This window comes from Oncorhynchus gorbuscha, linkage group LG08 (genome assembly GCF_021184085.1).
Source record: "Oncorhynchus gorbuscha isolate QuinsamMale2020 ecotype Even-year linkage group LG08, OgorEven_v1.0, whole genome shotgun sequence".
Taxonomy (NCBI): domain Eukaryota; kingdom Metazoa; phylum Chordata; class Actinopteri; order Salmoniformes; family Salmonidae; genus Oncorhynchus; species Oncorhynchus gorbuscha.
In genome coordinates, this window is record NC_060180.1 from 58,346,979 (window position 1) to 58,371,786 (window position 24,808).

The 24,808-nt window shown below is 44.5% G+C and overlaps 1 protein-coding gene across 10 annotated transcripts in view; it reads right to left on the minus strand.

Annotated features, from left to right (window-relative positions):
- LOC124041906 (disco-interacting protein 2 homolog C-like) overlaps positions 1-24,808 on the minus strand; it is a 260,125-nt gene that overhangs the window by 9,956 nt on the left and 225,361 nt on the right. For 7 of the 10 annotated variants that reach the window (XM_046360053.1, XM_046360051.1, XM_046360056.1 and 4 more), the window contains 16 exons: positions 24,561-24,697; positions 23,999-24,207; positions 22,899-23,013; positions 21,475-21,676; positions 20,514-20,623; positions 16,489-16,569; positions 15,913-16,036; positions 14,922-15,043; positions 14,541-14,652; positions 11,492-11,601; positions 9,968-10,098; positions 8,895-9,063; positions 8,490-8,660; positions 6,554-6,583; positions 2,902-2,963; positions 372-429 (listed from right to left, as the gene is read on the minus strand). In XM_046360053.1, the coding sequence (XP_046216009.1) occupies positions 372-429; positions 2,902-2,963; positions 6,554-6,583; positions 8,490-8,660; positions 8,895-9,063; positions 9,968-10,098; positions 11,492-11,601; positions 14,541-14,652; positions 14,922-15,043; positions 15,913-16,036; positions 16,489-16,569; positions 20,514-20,623; positions 21,475-21,676; positions 22,899-23,013; positions 23,999-24,207; positions 24,561-24,697 (1,943 nt within the window). The remainder of the gene's footprint in view (positions 1-371; positions 430-2,901; positions 2,964-6,553; positions 6,584-8,489; positions 8,661-8,894; positions 9,064-9,967; positions 10,099-11,491; positions 11,602-14,540; positions 14,653-14,921; positions 15,044-15,912; positions 16,037-16,488; positions 16,570-20,513; positions 20,624-21,474; positions 21,677-22,898; positions 23,014-23,998; positions 24,208-24,560; positions 24,698-24,808) is intronic. The other 3 variants (XM_046360052.1, XM_046360058.1, XM_046360050.1) reach the window with 2 other exon arrangements.

Below are 24,808 nucleotides of genomic sequence, written 5' to 3' on the forward strand. Positions count from 1 at the left end.
CAATAGAGTGCTGAATACCAGACAGTTAGCAAGTTTGGTATGCTACTAATGAACATCAGTAGTATCAGAGCTTGGATAAAACTAATTACTGTGACTAAAAGGTCATGTGGAATTTGACTGCCTTCACGACACGTGAACGTCGGTGTGGCGGTAATACGGTCACCATAACAGTCCTACTCTCTCACCTACACTTCCTCAATTATGGGGATGGGTTGCTGTGGAAACTAAATACACAATTAGACAAAGCACAGCACAAACAAACAGTTTACACTAGTTTGGTCTCAGTGATTAAAAATACTTAATTGAGAAGTTTGTCTATGCAAATGACTACCATTTGTTTATTCATTCAGCAAGTCAGGCAGAGGACTCACCTTTCCAGATTCCATGAGTGGTAAGCTGTGTGGAGACCCTCTCTCTACCAGACGAACCCTGTGAGGGAGGAAGGGAAGAAGTGAAGAGTTACTGGGCTGCTGAGTCAATGCTGTGGTTCTGTCCCAAATGGCACCCTATATAGTGCCCTACTTTTGACCAGAACCCTATGGTAATAGGGTGCCATTTGAGACAAGCACTGTGAGTACAAGACAAGTCCTTTTAGTCTACAAATGAAACTGAACTTTCAACACAAACACAATAGCTACATCCCAGGGAGAGGAGCAGTGGTGGAGACCAAAATGACTGTCTAGAATTACACAGTGTGTATGTGAATAGCTGTGGGCCCAGTGTGCAGCATGTTGTTATGTGTCCTTGCCAGGGCCGGACGGGCATTTCAGGCGGCACGTTTTCTTCCCACAGGCCCTCTTAAGTGTGCACAGACACACATTTAAAAAAATAATTTTACCGCTGGGCCTTGAGGCTAATGAGCAGTCATTTCGATTGCAATATCCTAGCAGTGGAATTACTACATTTCATACATGCTCTCGCAAAAATGACTTGGTTGCGTTTACGAATGTCTTCGGTAACCAGAATACAAAAACAAATATTTCAAATAACACAAAAGCATTTATTAGTTTACTGTAGGATATCTATCTATCTATCTATCTATCTATCTATCTATCTATCTATCTATCTATCTATCTATCTATCTATCTATCAACTGCAGGCTGGGGCCTATTGATCTGTTGATTGGGTGTGGGATGTTCTAGGATGATACACTACCCAGGCTCACTATTCTAACCCCGGGCCGTCTTTCTAATCTTAAAGTCAAATATTGGGCACGCGTGTCACAAGGAATGTGTCTGGTTCCAACTTTTATGCACACAATGCAGTGAAACTACTCCAATGTAAATGGACCCTGCAGAGGTACTGGGTCTTCAATGTCAAGTCAGCATGGTCTAAGATATTGTTCTTGTTTGTGAGCAAAATTTCATTGGCATAGATGCCATACTTATGATTCTGAAGAGCTTCTATTTATCATATTTAGGCAACTGATGGATTATATACTATGGAAAATTCACCACCAACTGGATTTACTATATACAGTTGAAGTCAGAAGTTTACATACACCTAAGCCAAATACATTTAAACTACATTTTTCACAATTCCTGACATTTAATCTTAGCAAAATTCCCTAGTAAAAATAGCCTGTCTTAGGTCATTTAGGATCACCACTTTATTTTAAGAATGTGAAATGTCAGAATAATAGTAGAGAGAATGATTTATTTCAGCTTTTATTTCTTTCATCACATTCCCAGTGGGTCAGAAGTATACATACACTCAATTAGTATTTGGTAGCATTGCCTTTAAATTATTTAACTTGGGTCAAACATTTCAGGTAGCCTTCCACAAGCTGAATTTTGGCCCATTCCTCCTGACATAGCTGGTGTAACTGAGTCAGGTTTGTAGGCCTCCTTGCTTGCACACGCTTTTTCAGTTCTACCTACACATTTTCTATGGGATTGAGGTCAGGGCTTTGTGATGGCCACTCCAATACCTTGACTTTGTTGTCCTTAATCCATTTTGCCACAACTTTGTTAGTATGCTTGGGGTCATTGTCCATCTGGAAGACCCATTTGCAACCAAGCTTTAACTTCCTGACTGAAGATGTTGCTTCAAAATATCCACATAATTTTCCGTCTTCATTATGCCATCTATTTTGTGAAGTGCACCAGTCCTTCATGCAGCAAAGCACCCCCACAACATGAAGCTGTCACCCCCATGCTTCACAGTTGGGATGGTGTTCTTCGGCTTGCAAGCCTCCCCCGTTTTCTCCAAACATAACGATGGTCATTATGGCCTAACAGTTCTATTTTTGTTTCATCAGACCAGAGGACATTTCTCCAAAAAGTACAATCTTTGTGCAGTTGCAAACCGTAGTCTGGCTTTTTTTATGACAATTTTGGAGCAGTGGCTTCTTCCTTGCCGAGCGGCCTTTCAGGTTATGTCGATATAGGACTTGTTTTACTGTGGATATAGATTATTTTGTACCTGTTTCCTCCAGCATCTTCACTGCGTGGTCCCATGGTGTTTATACTTGCGTACTATTGTTTGTACAGATGAACATGGTACCTTCAGGCGTTTGGAAATTGCTCCCAAGGATGAACCAGACTTGTGGAGGTCTACAATTATTTTTTTCTGAGGTCTTGTCTGATTTCTTTTGATTTTCCCACGATGTCAAGCAAAGAGGCACTGAGTTTGAAGGTAGGCCTTGAAATACATCCACAGGCACACCTCCAATCGACTCAAATGATGTCAATTAGCCCATCAGACGCTTCTAAAGCCATGACCTAACCGACTTTCCAAAACTATAGTTTGTTAACAAGAAATTTGTGGAGTGGTTGAAAAACGAGTTAATGACTCCAACCCAAGTGTATGTAAACTTCCGACTTCAACCATAGCTAAGTATTTTAATAATTGATGATAACACAGTTAAACATGGATGTTCTGATAGGAGCGTGTCCTTACCTGTCGTGCCTCAGTGCCCTCATGTCCACATACACAGTAGTTGGGTCTGGTCCTGAAGTACCCTGCAGAATGACAACATGCCAGGGTTAGTGTCCGAGCTAAGATGTCTGTTACACTACATTACCACTAACACAGTACTATTAGATGCTACTAGCATGTTAGTGGTCAACGAAAAGCCTACAGTTCACACTGGTTGCGAATAGGAGCTTTGAGACAAGTCCAACAAACAATACAATGAAGAAACTTTTCTACAAAAGATTCATACTGGGCTACTAGCTACAACACTCAAACTGAGATCACGGTGGTGGAAGACAACGATGAATAAGCATGAAGGTATTAAAACTCAAGCAAAAGAACAGGACAGAGCAGAAGTAAAATGACAAAGTGCATCACAAAACAGTCAGAGGTCATATCCAGTATGATCCACATCATGCAAACAGAAGGAAACCACAAAACTAAACAAAAAAAAAAAATAAAGAGGAAAGGTAGGGAGGGAGGGAGGGGTTAGGGAGGGAGGGAGGGAGGTAGGGAGGGAGGGAGGGGAGGGAGGGGTTAGGGAGGGAGGGGGAGGGAGGTAGGGAGGGAGGGAGGGAGGGAGGGAGGAGGGAGGGAGGGAGGGGAGGGAGGGAGGGAGGGAGGGAGGGAGGGAGGGAGGGGGAGGGAGGGAGGTAGGGAGGGAGGGAGGTAGGGAGGGAGGGAGGGAGTTAGGGAGGGAGGGAGGTTAGGGAGGGAGTTAGGGAGGGGAGGTAGGGAGGGAGTTAGGGAGGGAGTTAGGGAGGGAGGGAGGGAGGGGAGGGAGGGAGGGAGGGAGGGAGGGAGGGAGGGAGGGAGGGAGGGAGGGAGGGAGGGAGGGAGGGAGGGGGAGGGAGGGAGGGGGGAGGGAGGGAGATGTGAAATCCACTGAGGGAGGAGAAGAGAATACATAGCCATATGGAAGGAGTAAGTGCATAGAGTGGAGGTGGGCATGGTGATATACTGAATCATGTCTGAATGACACTTCAAATACATGTGCATATACAATCTGTATTTGTCCCTTTCAATAGACCGTAGAAGGCTTTGAAATCTGATAGTTCTGTAGAGGCTTGACTGCCCAGACACGAGAAACCAACACCACAGTAGAAAACCCACAGTAGAAAACCCACAGTAGAAAAAACAACCTAATGTCAACATACATTACAGCCACATAGGCACCAACTTGAACAGTAGTGTGTGTGTGTGTGTGATAGCAATAGCATATTTCTATCTTATAGGTTATGGAACAACTAAATAACTAATTGGAAGAATAAAGAGAAAACAAACGCAGAATCTCAATTGCATTTCCTTGATTCCACTTTTCCCCAGCCCCCCCAGCCTAGCTCTGGTCCAAGGCATTACGTACAGCTTGCTGATGCTGAGCCTTCCTCAACGCACTGGACCAGACCTATCCTCAATCCACTCCCCTCTCCTCCCCAGGCAGATTGCATTACACCTGTGATTCAGTAGCATGTATTAATAGTGTGGCCAAGGCTTCGGCAGAGGAAGCATCACCACCCAACACCCACCACCATAGCAGAGACAACCATAGAGCTGCACATGCTAGACTGATTCAGCCCAGCCATAGACAGCCAGCCATAGAGCTACACATGCTAGATACTGACTCAGCCCAGAGCACAAGGCATCATCATAAAGCAGTACGGTAGTCACTCAAATAATAGTCACACCAAAAGTCACTACAGTCACTCCAAACTATACCCAGTCCTACTAATGTAGGACAATACTAAAATACTTATTATATAGCAAATACTGCAATCATACTACTACTAAACTTGTCCAGATGTGCTTTAGCCAACTATACTGAACAAAAATATAAACGCAACATGCAACAATTTCAAAGGTTTTACTCAGTTACAGGGGCCGTGCATTATCACGCTGAAACATGAGGTGATAGTGACTGATGAATGGCACGACAATGGGCCTCAGGATCACGCCACGGTATCTCTGTGCATTCAAACTACCATCAATAAAACGCAATTGTGTTCATTGTCTGTAGCTTATGCCTGCCCATACCATAACCCTATAACCCTCTGTTCACAACACTGACATCAGCAAACCGCTAGGCCAAATGACGCGATACGGGTGGTCTGCGGTTGTGAGGCCAGTTGGACATACTGCCAAATTCTTTAAAACGACATTAGAGGATGCTTATAGTAGAGAAATTAACATTCAATTCACTGGTAACATCTCTGTTTGGACATTCCTGCAGTCAGAATTACAATTGCACATTCCCTCAAAACTTGAGACATCTGTGGCATTGTGTTGTGTGACAAAACTGCACATTTTAGAGTGGCCATTTATTGTCCCCAGCACAAGGTGCATCTGTGTAGTGATCGTGCTGTCTAATCAGCTTCTTGATATGCCACACCTGTCAGGTGGATGGATTATCTTGGCAATGGAGACATGCTCTCTAACAGGGATGTAAACACATTTGAGAGAAATAAGCTTTTTGTGCATTTGGAACATTTCTGGGATATTTGATTTCAGCTCATGAAGAATGGCACCAATACTTTACATGTTGCGTTTATATTTATGTTCAGTGTACATGGCACTACAACACTAATTAGAAGAGTTGGCTAAAGCACATACCGATTTGGACCGGGCTAGTACTACACTACAATTGTCCCACAGGGCTAGAGTCATATGGTGTTAATGCAGGTTTTCCCAACTCTCTCCTTGGGCCCCTCAACGTTTCACATGTTTGTTTTAACCATACACTGACACACCTGATTCAATTAGTCAAACGCTTGGTGATTAGTTGACTAATTGAGTCAGGTTTGACAGTTTAGGGTTAAAACAAACATGTGAAACATTGGGGGGCCCAAGGAGTGGGTTAGGAAACCCTGCCTTTATGTGTACTAAGGAGAAGCAGCCCGAATTAGCTGTGGCAGTATTTATTCCAAACTAGAGGCCACAATTGACATGTTGCCTCTGCACAGGTTAATGTTTCTGTACGGCAGAGTTGTAGTATTAAAGAGCTGACCTTTTCTAAGTGCTAAGAGCTTTGGTAAGAGTCTCATATGGCAATAGAACAGGAGTAGGCAACCCTGGTCCTGGAGTGCCACGGCACTTCATGCTTTTGATTTAACCAACTTTGAAGACCAGGTGTGTTGAATTCAGGCAATCACTGAACTATTCAAATTAGCTCAGTTGGTCTGGTGTAGTGCCTACCGCTGCAGTAGAACAACTTGCTGCTAACAAAGCCTGCATCCCAAATGGTACCCTATTTCCTATATATTGCACTACTTTTGACCAGAGCTCATTGTGCCCTGGTCAAAAGTAATGGTGCCATAGGGTGCCATTTGGGACTCAATCTATTATAGCTCCCCAGAATGGCCACGGTTTTCTTTTCCTATCCAATTAAATTAGTCAACATCACCATACAGAGAGGCTCTCAATCAAACCCCTGTGAGCAAAGTTTTTCTCTTACAAATCCTGACCCCTCATAAGCGACTAAGGAGCCTTGACCATAGCTGTGCCTGGCTATGCTACTGGTCCTGGTCCCTACCCGGTCCCCCCTGCCCTGTCCCTCCTACCCTGTCCACCCTATCCCTCCTGTCTCCTGCCTGCTTGCAACACCTGATGAAGAGGGTGATTAGGGAACATGAAAATCCCCTACCTGGTCAGCAAGCTTCCCCAGCCTGTGAGGCTATAGCAGCAGCAGGAGGAGGAGAGTGAAGAGGAGGTAGGAAGGAGAAATTAGGGGGTGGAGGAAGGGAGGGGGGGGTGGGGTGAAGACAAAACCAAGTATGAGATATGTGGGTGGGGTTATGCAAAATAACAGGGGGAGGGGGGACGAAAATGTCAAATATAGAAATGGAAAAACAATTTTTTTTGAGAAGCAGTCTTAACTAATAAGAAACTATGTTACAAACTGGGCTTATTAATAGCCAATAGATCAATTTTAGGTTAGAACATTTGGGGACATTTAAAATACAATAAGTTACATTTACATGATTACATCCATGTATTCTCAAGTTAAGAAGCATGTGTCAGACAGAGGTAGCCTAATACCTTATTTACAATAAAGTTTCAAAGGGAAATATCTATACATGCTAAATAGTTATGTTAAAAACAACAAACATTTTAAACAGGCTTCTCGGTTGGGCTTTTTATCAATCCATTCAGATTTCATTGGTTGATTGAACAGATATGTAGACCTGAAACGGGTGCAAATGGTATACTTATCACTATCTCCTTGACATTTGAATAGTAAAGCTTACAATTAGATTTTATTTAAATAAAAGCTTGCAAAATAAGTTGAATCATGTAAAAGAATGAGCAGCCCAAAATGAAAGCATGACATAGCAGCATGTGCAATGCTTATGGACAGCGGTGTTCCAGAGACATAGGGTACGTCCCAAATGGCACTCTATTCCCTATATAGTGCACAACCTTTGACCATGGCCCATAGTCATGCACTATTTAGGTAATAGGGATACGCTGGGCTACGCTGGGCTGTGTCTGGTAATTTGCTGTTGTTTTTATGAAAAGCAGAGCAGTAGAGAGGGTGAGATATGTACAGGATATCTATGTATGTTGGCTTTTCATCATGTAAACCCTGATAGGAGGATTATTACTGTAGGCCCCAGGGCCTGTAGCCAAATACCTGCTGGGAAAATCTCAACACTCCAAGATGCAGAGGAAATCTCAGACATCCCCATTTTCAGCTAGATCAGCTAGCATTATTGTACAACCCACTTCGTGCATACCAAATAGAACCCCATTCCCTATATAGTGCACTACTTTTGACTAGAGCCCTATGGGCTCTGTGTATGTAGGGAATCGGGTGCCATTTGGGACTCACTAAAGCCAGTGTAGAGAAACATGGAATTCCTCAAGCCCCCCAAAAATACAATTCTGCCTGCATCATGACCAGATGTGGAAAAGACTTATGTTGTTGGAAAAATAACCTGTGTTGTGTTTCCAAGGTATCATGTTTCTCATCAGAACTGCATGGTTGTGTGTGTGTGTGTGTGTGTGTGTGTATGTGTGTGTGTAGGCTCACAGAGAATACTGTTGCTTCCCAGGTTAAGTCACACAAATACAGACTAATGACTATACTCCATTAAATTAAATCAGATTAATCTCTCCTACCCCAGAAAACAGATAAACCACAATGCAACTAGTGAGTTAACAACGTCTGTAAATAAAACAGCCCATTTCCAACCTGAGGAATAGGCTATGCAAACGATACTGAAGGCAGAGAGAAGGGCAACAAGAAACAGTAGCAAGCCTTTCAACTAACACAAGACTACAACAGAGCCACAATAGACACCCCCTGGCTAACATGTATGAAAGAGCATGTTGTCTACTGTGGGTAGAAACATTGGTAATAATATCCATAAAAATGTGGGATGCACACAGAGCCTTTTTATTCAGTCTATCAGAGTTCCACTGGCAACAGAGTGGGGGACAGACAGAGACAGCACCCAAAGTCTCATTGCCAAATACTGAGCTAAGTAAGAGTTGCACATTTTATATAACTTTTTGAGGGACAGAGAGGGCATGGAGTTTGTGGACTAGAGCAGAGAGGTGGAAGGGACTGACTGTACCTGCAGACAGACGGCCAGATTGACTCTGCAGCCGAACGAGGTGCTGACTGCTCGTGGGTGGAGGCCCAGGTCTTTGAAGAGCTTGGAAAAGGACTGAGTCAGAGCTATCCTGGGTCTCTCCTCTGCCACCACCACACATGTCCTGACCCGTGACAGGTCCAGGCCTCGAGACTGATGGAGAAGGGGGAGGGACAAAACAAAATGCATTAATCTGGATCAAACCAGAACTAACCAGGCAAGATGAGTCTGGGCTGATGGACTAGATTGTAATCAATCAACAAGTCAATCAATATTTTTACATTAGAGGTTGTGACAAAGTGTTTTACTCTCAGATCATCACATTGCAATAACATTTGATCTTATCTAAGTATCATTGTTGTGGTGATTTGGCGGATGGATACTTACCTTGAGGGATTCGGTCTGCAGGCCCAGGCCCTTGGTGCACAGCTCCATGACGCTGTAAGAGCAGAAGGTGTCCCTGACTTTGTATTGGCTGACAGCCAGCAGCCACAGAGCAGGGTTCACCTCCAACTCTGAAGGCGGGATCAGGATGGACTGGTGGCCGGAGTACACACTATAAAGTACACACAGGAGACAGAAAATATGGGCATACAAATACACATACACAGAGTGAATACACAAAGGTTACACAGAGTGAGTACACACTACACACAGGAGATGAAAACAGAGTTCCAACATAAAAACGTTACTCTTTACACCAGTGACATGAGCCATTATGTACTTCCGACGACTACCAATCTAAACAACACACTTCAAGACATTATGTATTCAGTGGCACCATTTACAATGCAGGGCAGTGTCATTTCATCAAGGCCGAACCAACCTCTGTAGTGCAGCTAGTGCATTATACACAATATAACAACTAGGGCTAGCTTTGCATTGGCATCAATCAGAAACTCTCCCAATCTGAAACACACGCCCGCCATATAAAACAGCTTTGTTCTTCAGCAAGGGCCTGGTTTTTGGACAGCCCCCCGCCGATCATATTTCCATATGAATATTTCACAAGTTGAGTGATGCCATGCCTGAGAGAGAGAGCTTCCATTGGGAAGGCAAATAGAGAGAGCCAGTGGAGAGTGGAGCAAAGCAGAGCAGAGCGTTGATACATCATCACAAGGAGACGGACGGCGGGCTAGGCTAAACACAGCAGAATAATTATACATCATCACAAGGAGACGGACGGCGGGCTAGGCTAAACACAGCAGAATAATGATACATCATCACAAGGAGACGGACGGCGGGCTAGGCTAAACACAGCAGAATAATGATTCATCATCACAAGGAGACGGACGGCGGGCTAGGCTAAACAGAGCAGAATAATGATACATCATCACAAGGAGACGGACGGAGGGCGTGTGTGTGTGTGTGTACGTGGACAAAGCAGAGCTAGATGTGTGTGTGAGGTGATGAGTGGGCAGTGAAGAGGTTAGGAGGGTCCATCTCTCTCTCTGTCTCACCTGCAAAGGCACCAGATGACGAAGCCCAGGCCACAGTAGGGGTCCAGACAGATAGCCACCTCACGGGAGGGGTACAGCTCACACTGCAGCTTGATAGAACGGCAGAAGGCACTGGTGGCAGTGTGAGACATCTACACAGTCGGGAAGACAAGAACAATCACAAACGGGTTACAAATGTAGTTTTATCATTCTACTTGGCAAGAGTTGGGGTCCTAGCCGACCGCTGTCCTTGTCAAGCCAAACATGACAACCAGTGACAAGGAGCTGGCATGATGGCTCATACAGACTGGTACTCTGGCTAACTTGGCTACAACACAAACCAGACAGGCTACATATTGGTATCATTTGTACCCATGCTGTCATCTCATGTGCTTTAGCAAATTATAGCCATGTAAACAAATGAAGCACAACAGGACCGTGTTTCAGTCATTCATTAAATAGGTTTCAATTGAACCGCATGAGAATTAGGAAACGCATTTCAGAAAACAATCCATCCAAATATTGTCATGAGCTGCTACTGTGAGTACCACTGCCTGAATCCTTGATCTGAATCAATGAAATGGCAAAACAATGACTCAACACAAGCGACTGTATATACGGTGGGTTAATGCTGTCAGAACTGTGTGTGTGTGTATCCTCTCTAGTCCATATAAAGCTGTTATTGTCCCATTATTAAACAGTAGTTCCACTCCAGCCTAAGACCTTGTTAAAGTGCAATCACAGCTGCATCCCAAATGACACCCTATTCCCTATATAGTGCTCTGGTCAAAACTAGTAGGGAACAGGGTGCTATTTGGGACCCAGACCAGTGGTAGGAGCAAACATATATTCACACAGAGGCCCAGATTCAGGGTTTTGTTATGGTAATTAGTGTACAGCACGAAATACATTGTTATTTAGCATTGCTGAACATCCCAACGAGGCCATTTTGTTTTAGTAAACTACATAAGAGAGCCCCACACACCACAACAATTCTCCCCCACCACCTAAGGCAACACTATTTCTTCAATGTGTTTATAGCAGGGGGAGGAACAGAATAGACAATCACCTCTTGATGAAGATTAATACCCGCTTACAAAACAGGAAGACAATCCACTAAGCCTTCGCCCACTGAGGAACTGATAGCAAATCTTCCCTTATTGACCAGTGAAAATATAAATCTTTCACAAGATGCTGTTTCACTGGATTTCCTACTGAGCTTCGTCAGACAGACAAAGGCTTCAACAAGGCCACATTAACTGTGAACAAGACCTTCCATTGTATGGGTTTGGATCTGTGGCACCAGGGAGAATAGGCATTCTGAGTGAGCACTGTGCAGTACAGTGACATTCAGCTTTTCATCCACAGCAGAGGGCTGGGATCAATAACTGCTTTCATGTTTCTGAAATGTCATCACTATCTTTTCACTCAGATGATCAAGTTCAAAGTGTTCGTCACACAGCTTGTTCCTGTTTCACTTCATATGCTTTTCGAGATATCAGCCTCCCTGATAGGAGAAGCACATTCTGGTTAGAAGTGGTTTACCTTCACTCCTGCTAGCATCCCCGTGGTGGACACACTGAAGTCCAGGTAGGCCAGTGTGTCTGGGTTGGAGGGCTTGTACAACAGAGGAGGTTTCTTCTTTGGCAAATCATCTAGAAGAGCGAGAGAAAGGAAAAGTCCACTGTTATCACCAATACCATCATACAGTGCACTTGGAAAGTATTCAAACCCCTGGACTTTTTCCACGTTTTGTTACATTACAGCCTTATTCTAAAAACAATTTCATTAAACTGTTGTATTATTTTCAATCTACACACAATAACAAAGCAAAACTGTTTTTTAGAAAGTTTAGCAAATAAATAAATAAATATATATAATTTGCATTTTATTCCATGACAGTATTTGATTACCTACCAACCAGTAAGAATTCGGGCTCCTGTTAGTTTTAGTTTTTCTTTAAGAAGCCCTCCTGTTCTCCAATCATTACCTGTATTAACTGCACCTGTTTGAACTTGTTACCTGTATAAAAGACACCTTTCCACACACTCAATCAAACAGACTCCAACCTCTCCACAATGGCCAAGACAGAGAGCTGTGTAAGGACATCAGGGATAAAATTGTAGACCTGCACAAGGCTGGGATGGGCTACAGGACAATAGGCAAGCAGTTTGGTGAGAAGGCAACAACTGTTGGCGCAATTATTAAAAATGGAAGAAGTTCAAGATGACGGTCAATCACCCTCGGTCTGGGGCTCCATGCAAGATCTCACCTCGTGGGGCATCAATGATCATGAGGAAGGTGAGGGATCAGCCTAGAACTACACAGCAGGACCTGGTCAATGACCTGAAGAGAGCTGGGACCACAGTCTCAAAGAAAACCATTAGTAACACACTACGCCGTCATGGATTCAAATCCCGCAGTGCACGCAAGGTCCCCCTGCTCAAGCCAGCGCATGTCCAGGCCCATCTGAAGTTTGCCAATGATCCAGAGGAGGAATGGGAGAAGGGCATGTGGTCTGATGAGACAAAAATAGAGCTTTTTGGTCTAAACTCCACTCGCCGTGTTTGGAAGAAGAAGGAGGATGAGTACAACCCCAAGAACACCATCCCAACCGTGAAGCATGGAGGTGGAAACATCATTCTTTGGGGATGCTTTTCTGCAAAGGGGACAGGACAACTGCACCGTATTGAGGGGAGGATGGATGGGGCCATGTATCGTGAGATCTTGGCCAACAACCTCCTTCCCTCAGTAAGAGCATTGAAGTTGGGTCGTGGCTGGGTCTTCCAGCATGACAACGACCCAAAACAAAGTGGCATTTAACACAGCCAGGGCAATGGCTGGAGTTGGGTCAGTGTCAATGACAGTGTGTTGGCAGCAGCCACTCAATGTTAGTGGTGGCTATTTAACTCGTGAACAGGCAGTGGTTCGGGTGGTTGATGTCCTTGATGATCTTTATGGCCTTCCTGTAACAACGGGTGGTGTAGGTGTCCTGGAGGGCTACCAGGCGGTGTACAGCCCGCCAGGGCTGGGTGACAAGCCTTCAGTGTGAGTGGACCAATTCAGTTTGTCAGCATGACAACGACCCAAAACACACAGCCAGGGCAACTAAGTATAGTCTCTCAAAGCACTTCATGATGACGGAAGTGAGCATCTCTCTTGAAGCATGTGGGAACAGCAGACTGGTATAGGGAGGTCCTGGATGCTCGGAGGGCGCGGCTGGGGATGCCGTCTGGGTGGCCTGCGAGGGCCGTTTAAAGTCATCTCAGACCTGAAGCCAGTCTCCAGACCTGAACCCTAGGCTGAATAATTTTGCATGCCCAATTTTTCAGTTTTTGATTTGTTAAAAAAGTTTGAAATATCCAATAAATGTCGTTCCACTTCATGATTGTGTCCCACTTTTTGTTAATTCTTCACAAAAAATACAGTTTTATATCTTTATGTTTGAAGCCTGAAATGTGGCAAAAGGTCGCAAAGTTCAAGGGGGGCGAATACTTTCGCAAGGCACTGTATATATAAAAAACGAAAATATCACATTTCCGGAAGTATTCAGACCCTTTACTCAGCACTTTGATGAAGCACCTTTTGGCAGCTATTACAGCCTTGAGTCTTCTTGGGTATGATGCTACAAGTTTGGCACACTTGTATTTGGGGAGTTTCTCCCATTCTTCTATGCAGATCCTCTCAAGCCCTGTCAGGTTGGATGGCGCTTGGCATTCAGGCCAAAGAGTTCAATCTTGGTTTCATCAGACCAGAGAATGTTGTTTCTCATGGTCTGAGAGTCCTTTAGGTCCCTTTTGGCGAACTCCAAGCAGGCTGTCATGTACCTTTTACTCAGGAGTGGCTTCCATCTGGTTCAAGAGTGACCATCGGGTTCTTAGTCACCTCCCTGACCAAGGCCCTTCTCCCTGATCGCTCAGTTTGGCCGGGTGGACAACTCTAGGAAGAGTCTTAGTGGTTCTAAACTTCTTCCAATTAAGAATGATGGAGGAAACTGTGTTCTTTGCCTCGAAACAAACCTGTCTCGGAGCTCTACGGACAATTCCTTCAACCTTATGGCTTGGTTTTTGCTCTGACATGCACTGTCAACTGTGGGACCTTATATAGACAGGTGTCTGCCTTTCCAAATCATGTTCAATCAATTTAATGTTCAACCACCACAGGTGGACTCCAATTAATTTGTAGAAACATCTCAAGGATGATCAATGGAATCAGGATGCACCCGAGCTCAATTTTGAGTCTCATAGATTTGTAATAAATGTGCCAAAATGTCTAAAAAATATGTTTTCGCTTTTTCATTCTGGGGTATTGTGTGTAGATTGATGACGAGCATTTTTTATTTAACCAATTTTAAAATAAGGCTGTAACATAACAAAATGTGGAAAATGTTAAGGGGTCTGAATACTATCCTATTGCACTTTAAGTAGATGATACATTATATTTCTGACATAGTCATTTGTCTCGATTGGTCGCAAGATCTTTGCGTCGGTGTCTGTTGTAAAGAAGCCAGCACTTCTTCCTGAGCCTCTGGCTGAGGTGGCTAATGGATTCTCTCTGAGGCGAGTGATGCAGCGTGGGTAATGTAGTCTCTTACCGGTGTCCAGGACAGGAGGCCAGGTTCTGACGTCCACTGCTGCCGACGCCTCCTTCGACCTCAGCAGTTTACAGATCACCGCTGTGGTCATCATACACGCCGAGCGGCTCACCTGGGGGCACACACACATTAGGAAAGACACACACGTTGGGACACAAAACGGTTAAGACACCCAAGCACATGTTCAAACACACACGCATGTACGCACCTGCACACACTGTAAAATGCTCCAGAAATGGCCTATGAGTGAGAAGGGAAACTCCTGCTCTAATATCACCTCCTACACGGTGCGTCTCCTTTTACATTTTCATTTCCCTTCTCCAAATAAAAGGTCCGTTGTGATGCGATGACTTGACACATGGATGTCAACGAGGCACTTACCTCTACGATCATCTTCACCGTGGGCAGAGTGGTGGCGATGTTCTGGGGGTGCGGAGGTCGCACGGTGATTGGCACACAGCCCGCGTACAGGCACCCGTAGAATGCTGTGATCAGGTCAATCCCTGCATGAAGGACACAGAGAGAGAGGGAGAGAAGAGGAATGGAGTGAAGGGGAGGGAAGAGGAATGAAGAGGAATAAAGAGGACGGAAGAGGAATGAAGAGGAATGAAGAGGAGGGAAGATAAGTGAAGAGGAAAGATGAGTCAAAAGGCATAAAGAATATTAGTTCCTGTCCCTCTGTCCATGAGGCCCCGTGCTGAATCTGAGCCAGCCTCCAGACAGACAGACAGACAGCTCTCAGGACAAGGTGTAGTATTGAGCTGGCTGTCCTAGAGACAGTTAATTGAATGGCTCTCAGGCAATCACCCTTGTCGGGATTTGTCCTGCATGACTGAGTTTCTTCATTATGGACCTATGGTTCACTCTGAACGCTTGAATGTCTCTGGCTCCCAAATGCTGATGGAGTTCCAAATTAGAGTTCTACCTTCTAAAACCTGGAACATTCAGTCCTGTCTCTCGCCAAATGTCTTAAAAATTGATTTTTTTGCGTCACACAGTGTGTGCCATTAAAGATCAGCACAATCTTGCTGGAAGTACTATTATATCATAGTGGGATGTGGCTCAGGCCCTCTTGTCTTGTCAGCACTGAATGCTTCTAGGTTGATGAATGACAACAAGAAAACAGAACCTATCCCATTTGCGCGCCAGTGGGGTGTAGATGTTTAGATGTTTTTTTATTGTAGCGACACATGATGGGATGGAAATCTTAGCTTCATTCGTCATCGCTAATTTATGCTGTATGGATGAGGTAGGCAGCTAACCGAAAGGTGGAAATGGACAGGGACATGTTATTGTGATGCACAATAACTGACAACACACAAACCCAGTGACGGACATGTCATGTGTGTGTGTGTTTGTACACCAGACATACCAGGGGGGTAGACGAGCGCAACGTGATCCCCGTCCTGCAGGTGTCCTCGCTCCGCCAGCATGGTAGCAATCTTCTCTGCTCTCTTATGCAACTGGACACATGACAGCGAGCTGGCTATCGTCCCCTGTAGTCACACACACACACACACACACACACACACACACACACACACACACACACACACACACACACACACACACACACACACACACACACACACACACACACACACACACACACACACACAGACAGACAGAGAGAGAAAGAGTGGCAGAGAGAGAGAGAGAAAAACAGAGAGAGAGATAAAGAGACGGAGAGAGAGAGACAGACAATCAGAAATTACCACAGATATACATTGTCATGCAAAACGACTGAATCAATACTAGATAGCAAGAAAATTATGATTTACAGTCAACATTTTCAATGGGTCTTTGATAGGGCTACTTCAAATAAAATCCTGATGTGTTTCTCTAACAGCCGGCAACAATGCCGACTATTTCAGTTGCTACTGCTATGTTTACGAAACATGTTAGGAGTCAGGTGTGAACAATCACAACACAGCCAGACCACACCTACCCTTGAGTTGAGCAGTGTGTAAAGCAAATGGTCCGGAGTGGTCTGGGCCCTCCATTGTAACACTTCAGAGAGAAAGAGGAACTAAACAAATAGAAAGAAAGAGGAAAGTAAGCCTGCCGTTGGATGGCCAGGTCACACTGAGAGGAGGTGACATTCTGACTCCGTGTTCAAATCAGACAGGAGGACAACCAGGTGTCACAAATCACACCCTATTCCCTGTTTAGAGTGCACTACATTCGCCCAGGGCATGCATGGGGCTCTGGTAAAAAGTAGTGCACTATATAGGGAATAGGGTACCATTTCACAAAACCTGTTAGCCTTTTGAAGAGAAGATGTTACAGTCCCTTTCATATTAGAAGGTGACACGCTGAGTTCTTAATAAAACATAGCATACTTGCAGCACAATGAACTGCACTCATAATATTTCAACACTGAGGAGAGAGAGACAGAGAACGATAGAGGGAGAGAGAGAAAGGGTAGCCAGCACACAACACATGAGCTCCATATTGGTGCAGCAGATATAAAAGACAGTGTGAGGAATGAGAAGGGGCCAAGCGTGTCTCAGCGTTATGCATTTTTCAAAGTTTGATCCGCGCGGGCAGTGGAGGAGTAAATAGAGTTAGTGTAATTCATGTCAATTGCAGTTTGTATCTGTGGGAGGCACGGAGCAGGACAGTTAGGAGTCTGTCGTGTAATATTGCCTGTCTTCATGCCTGGTTTTATAGTGATGAATTAGAAATACAATATGCACCGTTTTAATCCACCGGGTCCAACTGCTACAGATAGAGGATCACAGACGACAGGACTTACAGTACTTCGCTGCTCTGCACTCCAGGGCCTGAGCAAAATCCACCCACCACCAACAGTCATCTTAGCATGTGTGTCTAGTTTTTGAAAAAGGCTGTGAAAATTAGAGCTGTTGAAAGTGTTTAGTTTTACACTAGGGCTCTTGCCATTAAGTAGGGACAGATGTTGTCCTGTTGAAACACAGTCATTTGATATTTCCTGTCTAATTCCATAGGAAGGACTGTTTTCAACAGACACACAAAACAGACTACTTCCTGTGAACCCCGTAAATGTTCCAAATTGCACCCTATTCCCTATATAGTGTACTACTTTTGACCTGGGCACAAGGGCTCTGCTCAAAAGTAGTGCACTTACAAGTGAGGGGTTGCCTGAGACTAAGTGAATCCCTCTCTGCACCCAAACAAACATTAAGACAGGAACTTGTTCCAGTCTGCCAACACCTCAACAACATTAGGAAAATACAAACACTTTCCTGATGAAAACATCACTCAGGAACTTGCCATTAGCCCTGTGGATAATTTAATAAAACCAATGTATTCTGTTCGCTCTCTGGTCACAGGAAACCGTCCCACTACTGTAGAGGGGAAACTACATATCTCTGGATCAGTAGGAGACCGAGAGGCCCAAGCTTCATCCCAATTGACACCCTATTCAGTATATAGTGCACTACATTTGACAAGAGCCTATAGGCTTGGGTAGTGCTCTACATAGGGAATAGCGTGCCATTTGGGATGCAATCCCGGTATTGTCAGAGCTGCGACAGCTAGAAGACATAGAGACTGATAGAAAGTGCTGAGCTTTGTATTGAACTGTGACGGCCCACCCTCTCCTCAGATTCCCCCAGTGCTCCAGTGAAGCCTGACCCTTCCGCTCAGTACAGAATAGTACAAAGACCTTTTGTCTTTAATCAGCCCAGACAGTCAGTGTCTGTCTGTAACTCAGATTCCAGGGCCTAGATTAGAATCAGCGGAGAAGAGCTTCATCTGTTAGTTAAAAGAGTCTGTGACTCCAGAGTTTAAGAGGATCCGCTGTCATGATCAAAGTGGATAGCTTAAGAGTCTTTAGTGTTATGCGACGAGGTGGTCAGTGGTGTACGTTTTCAGCAACAGTAACATGAAGTTTACCACAAAGTATTAGTTGCCCTAGCAACGCTTATATTGCATACATTGTTAAAACATGCTAGAGCAGCAACCATTACCTACCACACATGGCTAGACCCCCCCCCAAAAAAAAAATCACAACATTTTATATAAGGGAAATCGAGCTACGAAGAATAAGAAAAACCCATTCACACAGAGGGCCTGATTTTCAGATGGATGAGCATACAGACAGAAAGATGGTCCATCCGGGTGCATTAAGGTGATGGAGAGAGAGAAGCAGCAGAGATAGTATTATGGTTTGGTTGGCATGCTGAACAGAACAGAGGAAGGGATACAGACTGATGGTTGCTAGGGGGATTAGATCACATGAAAGTGTACATGAACAGTCTGAGTCAGAGGAATCCGAGCCACACCACAAACAATTGCTGCATCCCAAATGGCACTGTATTCCCTATATATATTGCACTACTTTTAACCAGAGCGCTATGGGCCCTGGTCACAAGTAGTGCACTTTATAGGGAATAGTATGCTGTTCGGGATGCAAGCCAATGTGTCCTGTCCTCATGAGGGAAAGTAGAAACAGAAGAAATCTGTGTCTGTTGTGTTGTCACAGTTGTTTGCCTTGTCACTTCACATTAGAGGGCATACTGCCTAAGTGGCAGCCAGATGGGGTAAATGATCAGATTTTTCTGAATTAGAGAAAGTAGAAATCAATTCTGTCTCCACTACGCTACGGCTACCCTCACCGTCGTTCAGCGCCACCAGCCAGGCACAACACATTTCTTTATTAATAATGACTTTCCACACCACTGCCATGTTAAAAGAAAGTGCTATCAAATCTAGTCTGACAAATCACATAGCTACACACCCTTAATGTTTGTACACCTCTATTGACAGGGGTTTCGTCCTAAATGGCTAAGCCTAATCCCTTTGTAGTGCACTACTTTTGACCAAAGCCGTATGGAACCTGCTCAAAAGTAGTGCACTATATAGGGAGCCATTTCAGATGCACTCAGGTTAGTCCTAAAACCCTGGGGGAAATGTTCTGTTTGAAGGTAAAGTGAATGAAAACAACCAACCAAGACAACACAATCCTTCACTAGTCTGTTTACTAGTCTGATCTGCCATCCACTATGTGGCCTTGGGAAAACCTGACCTAAATATGAAGTAAGCGCTTAGAGAAGCCCAGACCACATCCCAGTCTGTGTGACTGGGATGTTGATGAAGGGATTGTTCAAACACTCTGTGGAAATAGAGGGGAAGCAAAGGAGAAAAGAAACCTGGAAGCCTAGTGTCAATACACAGAACCACTGCGAGAACACACCAAACTGTGTGCCAAATGGCTCCTTATTCCCTATATAGTTAGTGCACTACTTTTGACCAGGGCCCATAAGGATAGGGTGTCATTTGGGGTGCAGTCCATGGGTACACTTACGCACCCTATTATTAGGTATCTCAGAGAGCCTCTTACACTTAAGGCTATGAAATCGAAGTGAAATGTCTTACTGTGCCTACGAAATATCTTAAAGTGGCCTGTCTCTGTGATGCTTTTAAAGGTTTTGTTCCATATTAGTCCTGTAACAACATCCGTCTACTGTTACCAGTACAGTTTTAGCCTTTAAATTGAGTCTAACGCAGAGTGGATCTCAAACAATACATCAGACTGGACTGCAGAGCTATGGGGCTGTTGTCGGTATTACTCCGTCCATATAAATGCTTAGAGATCATGAATGAAAGAATAGAATTAGAAAGATCATATATAGAAAACAGAGGATGTTACATAAAGCATTCAAATGACTTGAGGAGACTACAGATAAATAATGGTCAAACTACTACTACACTGTTGTGTATAAGGGGTCAAACGAGCGTAGATGGTCAAATGAAACATGAAGATCGTGCCAGATTAAACAGGGCCAGGAAGTGTCCCAAATGGCACCCTATTCTCTATACAGCGCACTACTTTTGACCAGGGATCATAGGGCTCTTGTCAAAAGTATTGCACTATAGGTGAAAATAATGGCATTTGGGATGCATCATCAAATTCAGCTCGTGGCCCACAGTCGATGGTTTAATGAGTGTGTTGATGAAAACCAAGCCCTCAGAGAGCCACACACACACCTTTCTTGCCTGATCATTGTCTTCCATCTGGCCCAAGTCCCTGCCACTAGCCTGGGCAATCCTCTTCCCCGATACCAGGTTCCCCACCATCACAGAGGCAGGCCCGATCTCTGTGGACAGAGGCATAGGGGTCAGACATACACACCTACACCGTCACACACACACCGTCACACACACACACACACACACACACACACACACACACACACACACACACACACACACACACACACACACACACACACACACACACACACACACACACACACACACACACACACACACACACACACACACACACACACACACACGGTCTATATCCCTGGCTGTGATCTGTAGTGATATACACTGGCTCACATTGTGTGTGTGCAGTGAATTCCCCCTAATCCCCAGAAGACATTTACAGTGACAGGGTGGGCTGAGATTGACCTTGTGTTCAGAGGCAAATGGAACTGAATGGGTGAGTCAATTGACTGGAGGATTCTACTCTGACAGAGTGCCTTTCAGACAGAAATGGCCAGAGAAACTTGTGCTGTAAAGGAAGATCTATCTAGGAGCAACACAGTCCAGAAAATAATGGATAGAGGTGACAGCTGAGATACGGGATGGAATGTGTTGGATCAGATGGGAAACATGCTACAATAGTCATCGGACCAGATTACAATACACTCCCTGTACAGTTCTCAATCTGCATGATCTTAGTTCTACACCTCATCCAACGTTATAAACACATATGAAGAAGTTGAAATAAATGAATGTAGATATCTCTATTCCCTATCTGTACAGGGTTTTAAAATATACATCTAATATACATCTAAGTGAATCTAATTGCAAGTTCTGCACTGACTTCATTGCACCCAATAAAACCACACAAACTAAGGATTTCAATTCAACAAATGAACTATCAATCCCCTAGGCAGACCCACTCAGGATGGTGTGCTATGGTATAACAGTGTCTCACCTGGTTGTTTCTGCCGGGGCTTGGGCAGGTTGGTGACACAGGTATGAGGGCACATGAGGACGTTGCAGGGGTGCAGGGAGCCCTCCAGGAACAGCTGCTTGGTCTCTGACAGGTGGATTCCCCCCAGAGGGGTTTTAGGAAGGGTGTTGGAGGGGACCAGGGCCAGGCAATACACCCCCACCTGGTGGATCCCATCTATGGCCTGTATGGGGAGGGAATGAATGGGAGTGAATGAGAGAAAACCAACGGGCCACGAGCTTCAACGGCGCGTCAAATGAGTCTATTTGTCTCGCATCACCGCGGAGCAATGCTGGTAAAATGACCTGATAAACTGTCAGAAAATAGACTGTTACGTCTGGAGCTTTATGATACACGGTGTAGCAATGCAACGACATTGTATACATTTATCAACTGGATTGTGTTTCGGAATTATAGATCATGTTGTCAATTTCATTTCTTACCACTGTCTTAGCTTACAGCCGATTTGGTTGATGACGTTCAAACAGGGTGCATGGTTAGTGTGTGCCTTAGAAGAATTGTTATGACCTCCACTATGCTAAGTAGACTTAAAGATGTACTTGAAAATGTATTGGACTGTAAGATATGGTATATCAGTCAAATAGGCTACATATGAAAACAACTGCCTACCTGTGTTGATTTCAACCACAGGCATTTAGCCTAGGCAGGCTACGGCTGGAAAACTCAAGGAACGCCCATTTTGAGAAAGAGTACAACTGTTTACTATGGATGTTCAAGACAATTACAGTGGCATATGCGACGCACTGTATCTGAATTGACACGGTCACAAAAATGTTGTGTGGTCTGGGATTTAGGGTGATGTGTGCCCCATAGGCCTCTGCTCAAAAGGAGTGCATTATATAGGGAATAGTGTGCCATTTGTGACACAATCAGATAGACCTACAGCAGTAAAGACATACCATATATCGCCTGCATGTGGAGGAACAGTGATTGTTAGTGTTTGAGGCATGCAAAGTATGACTAATGGACAAATCCTAACTGCCACTTAACTTACATTCTCACTAGGTCTCCCATTGACGTCAATACATGCATGACTAAGTGAATATTAGACTTAAGTGGAACTAGGTGATTAGATTTGGCTACATAAAAGTCGTGAAGAAAGTACAGACATCAAGGCCATGTGTAACTGGATCAAGAGAAAGAGAACATTTTTTACTGCAATCATAAAGCTGCAGAAATATTTAATAGTGAACCACAGTCTCTTTAGCAATGGACAAGAACCTAGAGGGCTGGGTTACAGTACAGGGCTTTACATCAGTCTACTGGTGTGTGTGTGTGTGTGTGTGTGTGTGTGTGTGTGTGTGTGTGTGTGTGTGTGTGTGTGTGTGTGTGTGTGTGTGTGTGTGTGTGTGTGTGTGTGTGTGTGTGTGTGTGTGTGTGTATACCTGCAGCACTCTACTCATCCACTGAAAGCTGTCCTCTTCTGTAGAATCAGGTCTCTGCTCTGCCACCACCACAATCCTCTCATCATGTAACACAGTGATGGAGAACACTGCTATCCTGGAGCACAGAGAGACAGGAGACAGACCATATAATTACATATAGAATGACTTATATGATCTCTATGAGACCAACACTGTTAGAACACTGCTATCCTGGAGCACAGAGAGACAGGAGACAGACCATATAATTACATATAGAATGACTTATATGATCTCTATGAGACCAACACTGTTAGAACACTGCTATCCTGGAGCACAGAGAGACAGGAGACAGACCATATAATTACATATAGAATGACGTATATGATCTCTATGAGACCAACACTGTTAGCACACTGCTGTCCTGGAGCACAGAAAAACAGAGAGACACAGACCAATACTGTTACCAACACAGCATTAGCAGAGACACACAACATCAATCAATCAGCTACAATCACCATACTTTATTCATTAAGTAGTGTCAGGAGTTTTACCAGTCCACTTGACTTGATCAAGAAATATAACCTATATCTAGGGCCCAGAGTCTATTCTATAACCTATATCTAGGGCCCAGAGTCTATTCTATAACCTATCTCTAGGGCCCAGAGTCTATTCTATAACCTATCTCTAGGGCCCAGAGTCTATTCTATAACCTATCTCTAGGGCCCAGAGTCTATTCTATAACCTATCTCTAGGGCCCAGAGTCTATTCTATAACCTATCTCTAGGGCCCAGAGTCTATTCTATAACCTATCTCTAGGGCCCAGAGTCTATTCTATAACCTATCTCTAGGGCCCAGAGTCTATTCTATAACCGATCTCTAGGGCCCAGAGTCTATTCTATAACCTATCTCTAGGGCCCAGAGTCTATTCTATAACCTATATCTAGGGCCCAGAGTCTATTCTATAACCTATATATAGGGCCCAGAGTCTATTCTATAACCTATATCTAGGGCCCAGAGTCTATTCTATAACCTATCTCTAGGGCCCAGAGGCTTAGCTGGTCAGGTCACATGTTCAGGAAAACTCCTGTTGCTATATACACAACAGATGGATTAGAACCCACCTCCCCCTGTAGACAAACTTCATGGGCTCCACAGCCAGGGCTGTAGCCACGATGTCATCAGCGTTGTGCCTCCTTCCCCCCACCACCATGAGGCCGTCCATCTTGCCAGCGATGAAGCACAACCCCCCAGGACCCACGAAGCCCAGTAAGCCTGTCCTGGTGAAGGGGTACTCACTGATGGGAGCTCCAACACTGTTCATGGGGAACACCTAGAGTACACAGAAACACACACAATCGTTTATCACAGTCATAAAAACCAGCAATACACACACAAGCATCACACACAATCCCTGAAATTCAGGTGGATAAAGTGATGGTTAAATTAGCCCAATGGCTAAATAAAACTAATCAATGAATGAACTAACAAATCACATAAGGGTGCAATTCCATTAAATGAGTCTCTCTCCACTAATGGATTAAAGCGCACTTGAGGAATTGTGAATGTGTTTTTCAGACTACGGAAGCAACAGCAGTTGTTAGAGTCAATCCTCAGGAGCTTCACTTGTCCCTAGTCAGGACCCAGGGGTAGCTCAACCCACAGGCCCATGCTGTTAGGCCTCACCTCAAAGGTGTTCTTGGTCATGCCTGAGAGACCGTAGTACGACGTCCCCGTGGCGACAGAACACACACACAGCTCCCCGATCTCATCTGTTTTGCATAACTGCGGAACCCCATCTGGTTTCACGACGCACATGAGAGCTGCAAGAAATTCAAGAGAGGAGGGGAAAAAGTGGGGAGAGATTGAGGCCAAAAGTTTATTAGCAAATAGCAGAGAGAGAGAGGAGAGAGTTTGGAGAAGTGGCCCAGCTA